Source organism: Oncorhynchus gorbuscha, linkage group LG22 (assembly GCF_021184085.1).
Source record: "Oncorhynchus gorbuscha isolate QuinsamMale2020 ecotype Even-year linkage group LG22, OgorEven_v1.0, whole genome shotgun sequence".
Lineage (NCBI taxonomy): Eukaryota > Metazoa > Chordata > Actinopteri > Salmoniformes > Salmonidae > Oncorhynchus > Oncorhynchus gorbuscha.
The window spans coordinates 14817255-14832759 of record NC_060194.1 but is presented as its reverse complement, the minus strand read 5'-3'; the positions used below and the strand labels follow the sequence as shown (position 1 = coordinate 14832759).

Sequence of the window (15505 nt, the reverse complement as noted above, 5' to 3'; positions counted from 1 at the left end):
GACATGCATATTATTAATGTTAGCTCTCTGTGTACATCCAAGGGCCAGCCGTGCTGCCCTGTTCTGAGCCATTTTGCCATGTGGCACCTGACCACACAACTGAACAGTAGTCAAGGTGTGGCAAAACTAGGGCCTGTAGGACCTGCCTTGTTGATAGTATTAAGAAGGCAGCGCATCGCTTTCTTATAGACACTTCTCCCCATCTTAGCTACTACTGCATCAATATGTTTTGACCATGACAGTTTACAGTCTAGTGTTACTCCAATCAGTTTAGTCATCTCAACTTGCTCAATTTCCACATTATTTATTACAAGATTTAGGGTTTAGTTTAGAATGTTTTGTTCCAAATACAATGCTTTTAGTTATAGAAATATTTAGGGCTAACTTATTCCTTGCCACCCACTCTGTAACTAACTGCAGCTCTTTGTTGATTGTTGCAGACATTTCAGTCGCTGTAGTAGCTGAAGTGTATAGTGTTGAGTCATCCACATACATAGAAACTCTGGCTTTACTCAGTCAGTGGCTTGTCGTCAAGGGGCCTAAACAGGCCGTGCAAGGGTCCTAAACAGCTACCCTGGGGAATTCCTGATTCGAACTGGATTATATTTGATAGGCTTCCATTAAAAAACACCCTCTGTGTTCTGTTAGACAAGTAACTCCTTATCCACATTATAGCAGGGGGTGTAAAGCCATAACACAAGTTTTTCCAGCAGCAGACTATGATCAATAATGTCAAAAGCTGCACTGAAGTCTAACAATATCATCAATTTCTCTCAGCCAATCATCAGTCATTTGTGTAAGTGCTGTGCTTGAGTGTCATCTAATTCAATAAATTAAGGAGCCGAGTTGTATTTTTTCCCCAAAATTTCATTTAAGGTGCCCCACAGCTTTTTAATATCATTCTTTATATAGTTTCTTTGTTTCATTTCTTTTTATTTAGTTTAGTCACGTGATTTCTTAATTTGCAGTTCTTTTGCCAATCAGTTGGGCTGCCAGACTTAATTGCCATACCTTTTGACTCATCCCTCTCAACCATACAATTTTTAAATTCCTCATCAATCCAAGGGGATTTAACAGTTTTTAGTCATTTTCTTAATGGGTGCATGTTTATTAGTAACTGGAATAAGTAGTTTCATAAATGTGTCAAGTGCAGCGTCTGGTTGCTCCTCATTACACACCACAGACCAGCAAATATTCTTTACATCATCAACATATGAATCACTACAAAACTTCTTGTATGACCTCTTATACACTATATTAGGCCCAGCCTTTGGAACTTTGGTTTTCCTAGATATGGCTACTATTATATGTAACGGTAACAGTATTAAAAAATGTTGGAATTAAATGTATTATGATGATTTGGTACCGGTATACCACTAGTTAATAATTATCTCACCCCTCATTTCCCCTGTGACTCCATTTCCCAGGATTCAGTGTGGGGCGTGAGCGGGACGGGCTCTCCGTCTCGATACCAGTCGAACCACACCAGCCTCCAGCAGCAGGCACGTTTCGAGACCGTCACCTCAGGGAAGAAGAAGAAAAAGCAGAAGATGGTCCGGGCAGACCCCAGCCTGCTAGGTGAGGACAAATACAATGATTCATTTTTTGAAGGAGTTAAAGAGTATGACAGTCATTTGTTATTGTATCACCTTCATTCCTATATCACCACTTGTAATTGATACAGCCTTACCTGGCAACTCACAGTATCCGTTGATAAGAGGTGCTCTATTGTTTAACTGTTTGACATTGAATCTAACGTGACTTCTCCTGTTCTCTCCTCTCCCCAGGTTTTTCTGTGAACGCGGCGTCTGAGAGGTTGAATATGGGCGAGATAGAGACGGTGGAGGACTTTTAAAGGGACTGCTCTGCCGCCACTGACTCGATCCGTTTTGAACAGCTGTCATTTTCCCCGCCCACACGTCCCGTCCCAATCCTTTTACTTTTCATTTTTGAAAATGCATCCTCTTTCTGTTCTCTTTAAGTTAATTTAATGTTTGTCATTGGAAGCTGGGGATGCTTTCCAGTGCCAAAGGACCCCCCACCCCAAAAACATCCCTAATGAGTATTTTGCCCTATGGGAGACCGGGAGAAGGCTAATGACGCAGCCAGACAATCAAACGGAACATTCACGCAATGAAACATTGAACGAACTGACCAAAAAAAATCTATGAATTGAAATCTGACTTCTCTCGGAGAAGAGAGCAGAGCTAAGGGGATGAGGAGTATGTGGATGTCTCTCCTCGTCTATGGTTGGCTGTTCAGTTCCCTCCTAGTCTCTGGTGTCTGAAAGTACCCAAAAAGAGAGGCCATTTCCTGATGCAATCATTTTACGCGTGGACATAAGGGTGGGGATGTGGGGGGATTTTCGATGAAAAAAATTGTCATTTAAACCTTTTTATTTTATTTTTTAATTTATTGAAAGTTTTTCCTCCACCTTCCATGTTGTTAAATCTTCACTCCTCACTCCTGTTTTCTGCCAGTTGCTTGTGGATGATGGTTGCATTGTAGGAGCTAAGGAAGTGTGCCCGCTGATGTCCTGTTTTAAGGACATGCTCGAAAGTTCCAAGTAGTTATCCATTTCTTGTAAAATATTAGGCTGTTTAAAGAATAAACTTTCAATTCTGCATCTGTATTATAATATATGAAAATGATGAACTACTGGAGTCATACTTTTCTATTGCGGTATGAAATAAAACAGTCTCTTGTGTGGGCTGTTCACACTTCTGTCTTTTGTATGAATGAACCACTTCAAAATACTGAAAGTGTATAATTTTTCCTTCTTGCCTGCACAATGTTTGTACTCCCACCCCCCTCTGATGCTGATGCACTAGACAGATTTTTTAAAACATTGACACTTTTAGGGAATTTGTTATCCTGTGTAAGATTCAAAGTTGTGTATTTATCTCATCCCAGTCACTGAGTTCCAATACTACTCTAACCCTCCTCTGGTGAAGCAAAGCTCATATCTTCTCACAACCTATAGCTATCTCCAACTGGCAACCTGACCCCCCATAACCTCTTACCAGTACCACAGATAATACTACCCCCAATATGAACTTTTGTGAAAAAATACCTGAGTCTGTATCGATGGCCAACTGGAAAGCATGGGACGATGGACTGAGAGGCCTGGGAAGGTGTTGGGATGGTGAGTCTTCTTCTCCAAGTAGAAGTTTCCCGGTGGTAGATCTAGGATCCGTGTACCCTGCCTCAGTCCTAACCCTAACTGTCCAGGTGGAAACGGTTGAACTAACCTTTAATCAGCATCTAGGGTGTATTTCCTTGTTTTTCTGAGGAGTATGAAGTGGGTGTACCCTCATCAGAGGTGTTGACAAAGTCTGCACTGTCCAGACACTTCTGTCTTCATACACAGTCCCTCCTCCCCCTCTTTCACCTCTCTTCCCCTTTTCCCTTCGCTCCAGCCCTCACTAGCCCATGCTTCAGGAGCTCTGGAGACTCCCAGTCCAGTCATCCTCCTCACAGAGACAGGAAACATGGCCAACTGCAGCAGCGTTTCCAGACTTGTCCTCATGGCCCTCCTCGGCCTCTGGGTAGCCACCCTCCACTCAGGTAAGCTCCCTGCCGGACAGTGTCTCTCCTGGTTTTCCTTGTATTAGTCATGGGAAGGAGGGTAATATATGATACATACGTCTATTTGGTCTTTACGTTTCGAATATCCCAAGTCTGAATGCATCAAAAGACAGTTCCCGCTACAGTAAATGTATTTATTACAATGTTATGAGTGTGTTTAGACATTGCCTTTAGACCTCACCGCAAGAGGACAAGGGTAGAACACTGGTTTGGTTGTTTAGTCATCTGTAGAGATGTGGATTAGAAATAAGTCTGTGTGCTTGTGAAAAACAGACTCAAGATTTGCCACCAGAAATGCAGGGGTTGTTGAAGGTCATTTGTTGGGAAGTTGAAAGGCAAAAATATACTCCCTGCTTTTTCTTTTGCTCCCACAAGCACATCAACAATATTATGTGCAATTTCAGGGACATTAACATTTTATTCAAATCGACGTTCTACTTTATTTCAGTGGACAAAGAATCAGAATATTCTTAAGGTTTTTTTTTCTGAATGTTTCTCATTTGAGTGGACATTGGGTAAGTATGGTCATATTTAGCTGTGCTCAAGGTGAGTGTGTGTACGTGTCATTTTCCCCCACTATTGACCTAGAGGCCCTGTTGCGAGAGGCCTTGCACTTTAAATGATGCAGTTGATCGAGAAAAGGGACATTTAGAGACTGAAAGCTAGTCTTTGACAAACACGGTGACTCACTTGCTTTCATATAATAACTCATGTTTAGAACCTTTCTGAAACGCAATATTGGCTCAATCTGGATGTGGTTTCGCTCTGCCAGGTGTCGTCAACCTTTTCTATGTGCTTCTTTATAAGGTTTTGTCATTTTTTTATAGAGAGAATCGTTAAATGTGAGAGGAGCTTATCAAAGTAAAGCTCACCGCTGACATTTTAATTACTTGCACTGATGAAATGGTTAAAAAATGACAGCAAATACTTGGAATTTATTTGATGTCCCTCTTAACAAGTGTAAGAGTTGTATTTTTACGAGAACCCTCTCTATGCGTGTGGTCTTCCAGCCAATCTGCTGATTCTGTATGTTGATCAGCAGGAAGTCTCACCCTCGTTTAGTTTTTCTCTTTCTATTTCCCCCTTTTCTCTTTCAATCTTTCTCCCCCCTTTGCTTTCTCCAGTTCTCTTTTTCTCTCCCTCCATTTCTCTGTCTCTTTATCCCTCCTATTTCTTTCTAGTTCTCTCTCGGTTTACCTCTTCCTCTCTGTTAACTTCTCTCTCTTTCTCACTTCAATTTGCTCTCGTTCTCCTACTCTCACACCTAAGTGATAAGCCTAAAGCCAGGCATGGGAATGAAGGGGATTCCACAAAGCCAGGGATTGTGAGGGCCTTAGTGCTGCTTTCCTAAGGCCCTACGGGTCAGGGCAAGGGTTGAATCCACCAGAAACATGCCACTTTTTCCTCCAAACAATGAACTGTCAGTAAGCAGTGAGTGGAACATTGACAGCAGTGTGCTGTCAATGTCTTGTCGGAGAGTCTAACGCTACACTCCTAAACCATTTTTAGGTTGAGGTGGTTGGTTTGATGAAGTCTTTCCTCGAAACGGTGACCTGTACAACACTGTTGCTTGGCATGCCCTGGGACAATGTTTTTTTTAAATATTTTTATTTATTTAACTAGGCAAGTCAGTGAAGAACAATTTCTTATTTTCAATGACTGCCTAGGAACAGTGCCTCGTTCAGGGGCAGAACGATTTGTACCTTGTCAGCTCAAGGATTCGATCTTGCAACCTTTCAGTTACTAGTCCCAACGCTCTAACCACTAGGCTACCCTGCCGCCCTGTTTTTGTGACCAGGCTGAGCTTTTGACATCAATGTCATGCCGGAGAATGTAGAGCTAGCATGGCGTTGTTTGTCGCGAGAATGATTTGTTACACACCTGTATCATCGTAGGATGAGCTGGATGGCTTGATAAAGAGAAGTTTTGTAGCGTTGAGGTGTTACTGAGCTCACCGTCTTTCATCTACGTTTACATGATCATTGTGTTCAGTTTAGCATTTCAACTTGGAACCTTGTGCATTCTCTTTTTTTAAACTGCACTTCCATTTCAAGATTTTCTTTTGATAATTTTGTAGTTCCTGTACCAATGATATGTCTATGGTCTCACAAGCATAAGATTCAGTATCAGCACCACCACAATCTGTATTTCACCTGTTCAGCAAATCTCAAAGTTAACCCATGAGTGATGTATGTGAATGATGTCGTTTTGCACCCGCATGACTCCTGTCATGGCCGGAACACAAGCTGCTTACTAAACCGTTTCCACCAAAATCTTCCTTTTCTCATTTTATAACTGCTCTGACTCATGACCTATCCAGGTCGTTCTTCTCTTAGGGGTCACGAAGAAAAGAAGACGAGGAAAGAAAAACAGTAACAGTACTTGGACCCAAACAAAAGTTCTCCTGTTCTCCCCTTCGAGACCCAAGCCCTCATCTCTTAGTGATCACGGAAGGGATGTAGATAAGGACAGAAAGCTGTTTAGAATGATTTGGACACAGCCATAGGACACTGCCTCTGTACTAACCTCCCAGAGTCCTCATCCGGGTTTCAAGTTGTATCACACTACAGTAGCTAACAGGGACAGTTGAAGTCGGAAGTTTACGTACACTGAGGTTGGAGTCATTAAAACTTGTTTTTCAACTACTCCACAAATGTCTTGTTAACAAACTATAGTTTTGGTAAGTCGGTTAGGACATCTGCTTTGTAATTTTTCCAATAATTGTTTACAGACGGATTATATCACTTATAATTCACTGTATCACAATTCCAGTGGGTCAGAAGTTTACATACATCAAGTTGACTTTGCCTTGAAACAGCTTGCAAAATTCCAGAAAATGACGTCATGGCTTTAGAAGCTTCTGATAGGCTAATTGACATTATTTGAGACAAATGGAGGTGTACCTGTGGATGTATTTCAAGGCCTACCTTCATACTCAATGCCTTTTTGCTTGACATCATGGGAAAATCAAAAGAAACTAGCAAAGACATCAGGAAAAACAATTGTAGACCTCCACAAGTCTGGTTCATCCTTGGGAGCAATTTCCAAATGCCTGAAGGTACCACGTTCGTCTGTACATACAATAGTACGCATGTATAAACACCATCGGTCCATGCAGCCGCCATACTGGTCAGGAAGGAGACGTGTTCTGTCTCCTAGAGATGATTGTATTTTGGTGCGAAAATTGCAAATCAATTCCAGAACAACAGCAAAGGACCTTGTGATGATGCTGGGGAAACGGGTACAAAAGTATCTATATCCACAGTAAAAACGAGTCCTATATCGACATAACCTGAGAGGCCGCTCAGCAAGGAAGAAGGCACTGTTCCAAAACCACCACTTTTTAAAAGAAGTCAGACTGCAGTTTGCAACTGCACATGGGGACAAAGATTGTACTTTTTGGAGAAATGTCCTCTGGTCTGATGAAACAAAAATAGAACTGTTTGGCCATAATGACCATCGTTATGTTTGGAGGAAACGGGGAGGCTTGCAAGCCGAAGAACACCATCCTAACCGTGAAGCACAGGGGTGGCAGCATCATGTTGTGGGGGTGCTTTGCTCCAGGAGGGACTGGTGCGCTTCACAAAATAGATGGCATCTTGAGGAAGAAAATTGTGGATATATTGAAGCAAAACCTCAAGACATCAGTCAGGAAGTTAAAGCTTGGTCACAAATGGGTCTTCCAAATGGACAATGGCCCCAAGCATACTTCCAAAGTTGTGGCAAAATGGCTTAAGGACAACAAAGTCAAGGTATTGGAGTGGCCATCACAAAGCCCTGACCTCAATCCTATAGAACATTTGTGGGTAGAACTGAAAAAGTGTGTTCAAGCAAGGAGGCTTACAAACCTGACTCAGTTACACCAGCTCTGTCAGGAGGAATGGGCCAAAATTCACCCAACTTATTGTGGGAACTTTGTGTAAGGCTACCCGTATTGTTTCTCCCATATTAAACAATTAAGGCCAATGCTACCAAATACTAATTGAGTGTATGTCAACTTCTGACCCACTGGGAATGTGATGAAAGAAAGAAAAGCTGAAATAAATAATTATTTCTACGATTATTCTGACGTTTCACATTCTTAAAATAAAGTGGTGAGCCTAACTGACAGGGAATTTTCACTAGGATTAAATGTCAGGAATTGTGAAACTGAGTTTAAATGTATGTCAACTTCCGACTTCAACTGTACAAGATACACATGGTATACATTGTCCAATTACATGCTTAGTTTCATGTTCCTTCTCAACAATACGAACACAAGGTAAATGGCTCAGTAGAATATAATAAACATTTTTTAGCAGAATTATAATACAGGAAGGAACAGTTTATACACCAATATTTAGACTATAATATATTTATAGTCCAATAGACCAGTGATCACTGAAGTAAAGTACACAAGAAGAGGAAGCTGTTTTACAGTAATGGGACCCGGCCGTAGTACACCTTCCTGGCCAACTTGTGGCCTTTACCAGCCTACAGGTGGTGAGGAGAGGTCTGCTATAAATTCTGAACCTCACCAACAGGATATTTGTAGCTATCGCCCTGTGGTTTGTCAGAAGGTGTTTGGAGGACGGTGGAGTAAACCCCACCTGGGAGGCAGTCGGTGAGGTGAGGCGAAGACACGGGCACAGGCAATGCCCCTTTTGGAGGTGGGCACAGCCGCAGGACCAGGTGCCCGGGCAGTGTGGTGTTCACATACGCCCGTTAGCAAGCTCTGTCATCTCTCCGGACCGTGTGAAATCCTGACTGGACTGGAGAGGTCAAAGCCACCAACGTCTGTCTTTTGTTTTTAGTGTCTGAGATCAGCCTTTTCCTAATGTCTGTGGGTTCTGTCTGTGGTTCGTTGACATGTCTAGGTCACACTACAGTAGCTAACAGGGACAAGAGGCACATAAGACTGAGATGGCACGTTCCATCATCATGAGTTTTCAGTGAGGCAGCTGTGTTGGTTAGTGGAGTTTGGACCTGTTCCTCTGGGCGAATGAGACATGGAGGGATGCCCTAGCTTAACTCCTTAAATGTTCACATATTGTCAGTGAGTGACAGAGAGCCTATGGGCTTACTCATACTAGATGTGATACCCATGTTAGTGTCTTGTCACAGATTGGTTGTGTGTAGACCCAGGTAGCAGGGTTTGGTAGACTGGTATTACCTGAAACTGGTAGTGAGAACACCTTTGGAAACTGCGTCATGAGAATAGATACAGCTCAGTGTTGATCTGTGGGAGATGAAAGACCGAGGATTCAGCTGGTCAACGGTAGCGCTGCGGTCAAGTCTGGGAGCCATTACTGGAAATTACGGAGAAGCACATTTCTCCTGCCCTCCTTGACGAGGCAAACTAACACCAACGGAAAAAAACATCACAGAGCTTTTTTTCCTCCCCGTCTTCATTAAACAAAGCTGTCCAAGGCGGCACAGCCTTTTTACACACACACACACACACACACACACACACACACACACACACACACACACACACACACACACACACACACACACACACACACACACACACACACACACACACACACACACACACACACACACACACACACACACACACACACACACAGACTATTTGATAAACATCCTTGTTTGACGTCCAGTGCCCGGCCATTCTATGGGCTGGGGCTACTGTAGGTTTGGGGCTGGCTGGCCGTTACCGGTTGGAGCCTGTCTCCCTGAATGCACAAGTTGCCTTTTGTGCCATGGGCTGAAGGCCTCATTGATGGCAGGGCTGGCCAGAGGCCCAGGGCTCTGTACCTGCAGTCAGCCCCTGCACAGGAAGCCACACGCTAACACGAGTCAACACACGCAGCAGAAATACTTACCCCACCCCACTTGCCCGGCCTATACCCCGGCTGGGTAAAGCCTGCAGTACACAGGCCATCACTGAACTCTGAACGTCTCCTAACCAAGCATTCCCACGCACCATAGCTAATACCTTCTTTATTTTAACTGATCATCTTGAAAATACGCAACCAAATGTATCAGTTCAAAAGATTGTCTGTGTACAGACCGGAGTACAACAGGGTTATCTATCACCAGTTCGTGTGTGGTGTTGGAATTCTAAGTCGTAAGGATGGGCCGCAATGGACATAGGTCCTTGGACATTATTCTGTATTTATCGTTGGAATTGTCTCCCGCAATAAGAACATTCAATCTTTTGAAGTGATGTTTGTTTATGTGTATTTTCAAGATAAAACTTATTAGCTATGGTGAGTGGGAATGTTTGGTTGGGAGATTTGCAGTGTTAAGTAAGGTTATGAAGTTTAGAGTGGGTGTCTTCATAGCTGGAAGGTAAATATGTCATAAATAGCCTAGGTGTAAATATGTTTATGGTTTTGTTTTGGTATATGAAGCGTGAGCTTGGGTAGGTTGAGTCAGTGAGTGAATGGGTGGGCTTGTGTGTGCATCATACATGCGTGTGTGTGGACGGTTTATTTTTCTTAGGTGATTAGGATCGGATTTTCCCCGTTCCATAGATTCATAAAAGCAAGGTCGCTCAGCTGTGCGCTTGAAGGGGAACGGTGGTTTACAGTTAGTTAGCTGGCGTTCTAAATCCTAGTGTTTCCATTCCCTTTTAACACAAGCCACAGAGGACACAGTGTTTCTCAGATCATTGGAGAGAATTATGTTGCATTTTAGTCAATTTAATTGGCCGTATCCAGAATCCACTCTTAGTACTCTTGAGCCTTGCCTTCTACTGGGGAACCGCGAGAGACAGCTTTTTTTTTAAAAGAGATCTGGATTCCATGGGTACTATGAAGGTGTGAAAAGTCGCATACCACCTCAATGCTAGGACCTGTGGAATGTAGGTGAGAGGAGTGAGAGACGCAGGAGAGAGGGGAGATGCAGGGTGGAGAGAAGAGCGAGGTGTGCGGAGGAGTTGAGCGAGCACACAGTGGAGGCTACCTGAACTGTGTACAGATAGTGCTGATCCTCTGCAAAGCCTTCCTTTCTGTGTCTTAGGCTGCTAGCAGAGCAGCACAGAAAAGCTATTAGTTCTTCCACAAATTCTGTGCCTTTTTGAGAACTGTAACTTGGGTAAAATATATATATATAATAATTTCACCTCATTTTAATATTCTGTCATGGAACACATGTTCAGCTTCATAAGAAGTGTTTTCCCTTTTCAAGAGGTTAAATAATATAATTACTGTAGTAAGTGCCAAATAAAGTAACAGGGTTGACTATTTTAATTCCCCCTGTGACAGTGGGAATGGAAGCTTGTGTGCAACAGGGAGAGAAATGAATGCAAGCTTCACAAACCAAATGACATAGTAAACATTTTTCCAGCCTGTCTATCTATGGGGTAACAGGGTTGAGTTGTTAATCTTGCACCGCTAGGTTTTCCACCACAAAACACCAGGAAATGGTAGAACCAGCTCATCTGAAGTCAATCTTCTGAAATGACTTTTGTCAAAGCAACAAAATAACTAGAGCTTTACAATGATGGTGAAACTTGGAGACATTTTGGGATTGAAGTGGGTCAAAATCTTCCTCGAAGTGACAGGGTTGAAGAGAGGGACTTGTCCAAATGCAGATGTATTGCATTTTCCCCTGGTATATAAAAAAGGGCACGTCATTTAATATCAGGAATTTATTGATGCACAATTTATATTTAAAATATCAGACGGCAAAAAAAAATAGGCACTATTTCGTGGAATGAACCACTAGCTTAGCCCTCTTTCCACTGCAGCGTCAGACTGGCTAACATGTAGCTCTGTCAGTACTCTAGCTGACATTCGCAGCTCTGTCCCTCACATTAGCAGCCGCCAAACCAGCAAAGCCACTCCTTAGACAAACTACTACGTGTCATGAAACATTTGTCATATTTTCAGGTCACACTTTTACCTCGGTTGTTGTTGTTTTTCTATAACTAAATGTAGCTGAAACTGAAAGTGCGTGTATGACTGAGCTTGCTGAGTTATCCTCATGTTTTTTGTTTAACCAGTTTAGTCCCATTGAGGTCCGAATGTCTGTTTTCCAACGGACTCTTGTTTTCCACACATTTGCACTACAAATATGTACAAGATGCTACATTTAAACAGTTGTAGACTCTCTTTAACTATTTGAACAAGCCCAAATTGGAAACGCACACACACACACACACACACACTGTTGCACTGCTGTTGTTCACAGAGACTGCAGCAGACCCCACACCCACTTTACAAGGGGACAACCAGGACACGCTGTCCGGAGAGGGGGCGTATGAAGTCACCACCAAAGACCCCTTCCAGGATATGACCGAGAGTGTGTTGACCTTCGAATACGAGGACACCACCCACTCACAGGCCGTGGACGAGGAGGAAAGTGAGACATTTCCCATCACCAGTCAAATAATATTGAAATGTTATTAATATAAAGAATTTGGGTTATACCCAGAGGATTTAGGAAATAGTATATTCTGTAAACATTTGCATGTGAAGAGCCATTGGCCAAAGCTCGCTGGAGGGGTTGTTTGTGTCTGTCAATCCACACCACAACCCCTGAATTGGTAATAAACCACACCATTGTAAAGTGTATCGAGACTGTGATGATGCATTTTAAATCAAATTCGACCTTGACTTGACAATCCTGCTTTATACTCGAGTGTCAGGTTGGTGGCCTAACCTTTGACCTTTGCTCGTTGTGTGTTCTCTGTGTGCCCCTGTATCCAGGTGTTCTGGGCCCGGGTGCCATCACAGCCATCGTCATCGCAGTCGTCCTGGGGGCTTCAGTCCTCCTCGCCCTCATCGTCATTACACTCAGGAAGTTCACTGCTTCCTAGAGCCACTTCCTCCTCTTTCTTTCAATCTCTCTCTTTCACTTCTTTGTCACTTCCATTCATCTATCTTTATTGTTTCTCTACATTTTCTCCCATTCACTCCATTTCCCTTGTACACACACATTGTGAAAGTGAAACCCTCTACAACCCTGGATGCTATAATGGTGTGTGGCAGGTCCCTTTTGGCCTTGAAGAGCAACTGACAATGAAATACCTTCAGACTCTAGCTACTATAATCATGCTGTTCTTGTTGGCCCCCATGTCCACTATTACGTTGTCAATTGGAGGCTTAAGTGGGAGTTAGGATTTGCCCCTAAGAGGACATTAGAGACTGGCAGGTTCTTCCAGTGTAACGTCATAGCTTTAATCAAATCCCTTTGACTTTACTCGTAATGATCTGTGTGCCGAAATGTTTTGTCCAGCTTTGATTTTGTTCTTGCTGATCTTTGTGGAAGCAATTTTTTTCTGACGGTTCTGTTGTGTGTTGCTGTATCCTGTCTGTCTTTGTGTGTGAACGGGTGTGATGAGTGTCTTTGTGAAGATGAATCCGCCATGTTCATTACGTTGCTGAGTGCCTACTCATTTGGTTAAAAGTGAAGTGTTATTGACAGTAGAATGAAAAATGAAATGATTTACCAAATGTACAACACAGAATTCACTTGTATGATCAAATGTTATTTTTATCTCATGAGAGAATGTTTTCACAATTCACACAATGTGCTACCTTTTATTGGCAAGTAGTCTTTTTAATTTAAGAAACGTTTTCCATTTTCCATTGGAACAAACATATTGATAGTGATCCAGAACTATAATATTTTAATATGAAAATGCTGCCATCGTCAATAAATAAACATAAACAGGGTAAAAAAATATATAATTTAACCTGCAAAGCAAATATTAACATTGCCTATTAAACGGCAGAATGACTGTTGTCTTTGTGTTTTGGGGGGGATTGATGGGAAGCGTTGTTTAATATTTTGATTTTCTCTGTATTACTCTTGCGTTTTACCAATCAACTAACTCATGCTTATGTAAAACAAATATTCTTTAAGGTTATATCACCTGTTTTGAACTATGTTTTATATTGTATAAATCACTTCCTACAACCAAATATTAGTCTTGTCATTTATTTCAAATGTATATGGGTAATATATTGGTGCACCAAGTTTCTGTAAGGCAGAATAGAGGGCTTCATTCATCCAATCACAATACAAACAGGTGTTGTCACAAGTTATTGTGTTGGACTGACACACATACCCGCTGACGAGTGGAAGTCAATCACTCACAGGTGCCGGATGTGCTAGTCAGCAGCACGTTTGACGCTTAGTGAAACTGGAACAAATGAGTCATGGGAGCACAATAAAAAGTGTAAAACTTCCATCATGGTTCCAGATTAGAACTGGCTCTATTGGGTTCTGGTTTGGAAAAGACCCAAGTCATCAGGAACATGGAAATATAATCAATTGTATATGATCAGGACACCGACAAGGGTCAAAGGTTAGAATGGCACACCAGTTACTCCTCAAAAGGGAAATAGTAATGGATTATCATTCACAGTCAATCAGTGGTATAGTTGAGCAGTGGAACAGGAGAGATTGATTTTGTCACTACTTGTATTTATGAGCAGTATTGACATGTTGAATGTACCGAGCTGTCTGTTTGAATTACTGCCACACAGTTCGGACACCTATGCATACCCCACAAGATATGCCACCAAAGGTCTCTTCACAGTCCCAAGTCCAGGACTGACTATGGGAGGCGCACAGTACTACATAGAGCCATGACTACATGGAACTCTATTTCACATCAAGTATTTGATGCAAGCAGTAAAATGTAATTTAAATAACGGATAAAAAATCAACCTTATGGAACTGCGGGGACTGTGAAGCAACACAAACATGGGTACACACACACACACACACACACGATAGTATACGCACTATACACACGTACACATAGATTTTGTACTGCAGATATGTGGTGGAGTAGGGGCCTGAGGGCGCACAGTGTGTTGTGAAATCTGTGAATGTATTCTGTTTTTAAAATTGTATAAACTTAATTTAGCTGGATCCATAATAAATACAACATTCCACTAGGGGGAGTAAAAACAAATGTATTTCCCTGTAAAACATTGAAGTTATCTTGATCAGAATCGGGTGCTTCCTCAAAGTTGTCATAAAAAAGTTGATATGGTGCAGTATGTTCTATATAGCTCAGATCACTATAGCTTCTACATCTACATTGATCACTGTTTGGGGTTTTAGGCTGAGTTTCTGTATAGCACTTTGTGACATCGGCTAATGTAAAAAAAGGTCTTTGTAAATACATTTGATTGATTGAGAGTAGAATGCTGTCCAGACAAATTTAACATGATTGGAGAATAATGTTGATGAAATAGTTCATTTTTGACCAATGATCTTTTCATGAATGAGTATGGTTTACAGTATTATCAGTCAAAATTAGAGTAATAGCTTTGTATAAGATATAAAATGATAATTATCTCTTCAATCCCTTTGATGAGAGAGATGACAACCTTGATTTAACATGGTTTCTATGCCTCCAGTCGAAACCAGGAAATCCTCAATTACTGTACATAAGAACAGACTGCTGTCACGCAATCATGAGCCCTTTCATGTCTGTTGTGTCATCAAAGTGTCAGACTTCATTTCAACATAACCTTCATAAGAAACCACTTAAAGTATGGTGTGACCAAGAGTTTTTCCACGACAATAAACTATACGTTTGAATTCAATATTAGAGACACTGTAAAATGCACCTCAGTCTCTAAGTCATCTTCATTTTTCACGTTAAAAGTTTTCACCTTTTGTTCAAAAGGAATGTGGCTGTCTTACCTAATTTTTTGTACCTTTATTTAACTAGGCAAGTCCGTTAAGAACAAATTCTTATTTACAATGACCGCCGCCTACACCGGCCAAACCTGGACGGCGCTGGGCCAATTGTGCGGCGCCATATGGGACTCCCAATCACTGCCGGTTGTGATACAGCCTGGATTAAATCCAGGGTGTCTGTAGTGACGCCTCTAGCACTGAGATGCATTGCCTTAGACTGCTGTGCCACTCGGGAGCCTTGTGGGGCTACACTACCGCAGACAGACTCACTTAGTTCGAACATTTCTATAAGAAATGA

The 15505-nt window shown here is 42.0% G+C and overlaps 2 protein-coding genes across 2 annotated transcripts in view; both read left to right on the top strand.

Annotated features, from left to right (window-relative positions):
• Positions 1-2720, top strand: part of LOC124009511 (GRB10-interacting GYF protein 2-like) — a 55645-nt gene extending 52925 nt beyond the window's left edge. The window contains 2 exon segments of the mRNA XM_046321357.1: positions 1428-1578; positions 1788-2720. Coding sequence (XP_046177313.1) covers positions 1428-1578; positions 1788-1855 — 219 coding nt within the window. The 3' untranslated portion in view covers positions 1856-2720.
• Positions 2721-3442: 722 nt separating this feature from the next.
• LOC124010215 (protein SNORC-like) lies at positions 3443-13456 on the top strand. The gene is made up of 3 exons (XM_046322643.1): positions 3443-3567; positions 11734-11904; positions 12252-13456. The coding sequence occupies exons 1-3, from the start codon at positions 3492-3494 to the stop codon at positions 12359-12361; spliced, it is 357 nt and encodes a 118-aa protein (XP_046178599.1). The 5' UTR covers positions 3443-3491; the 3' UTR covers positions 12362-13456.
• The last annotated feature ends 2049 nt before the right edge of the window (positions 13457-15505 follow it).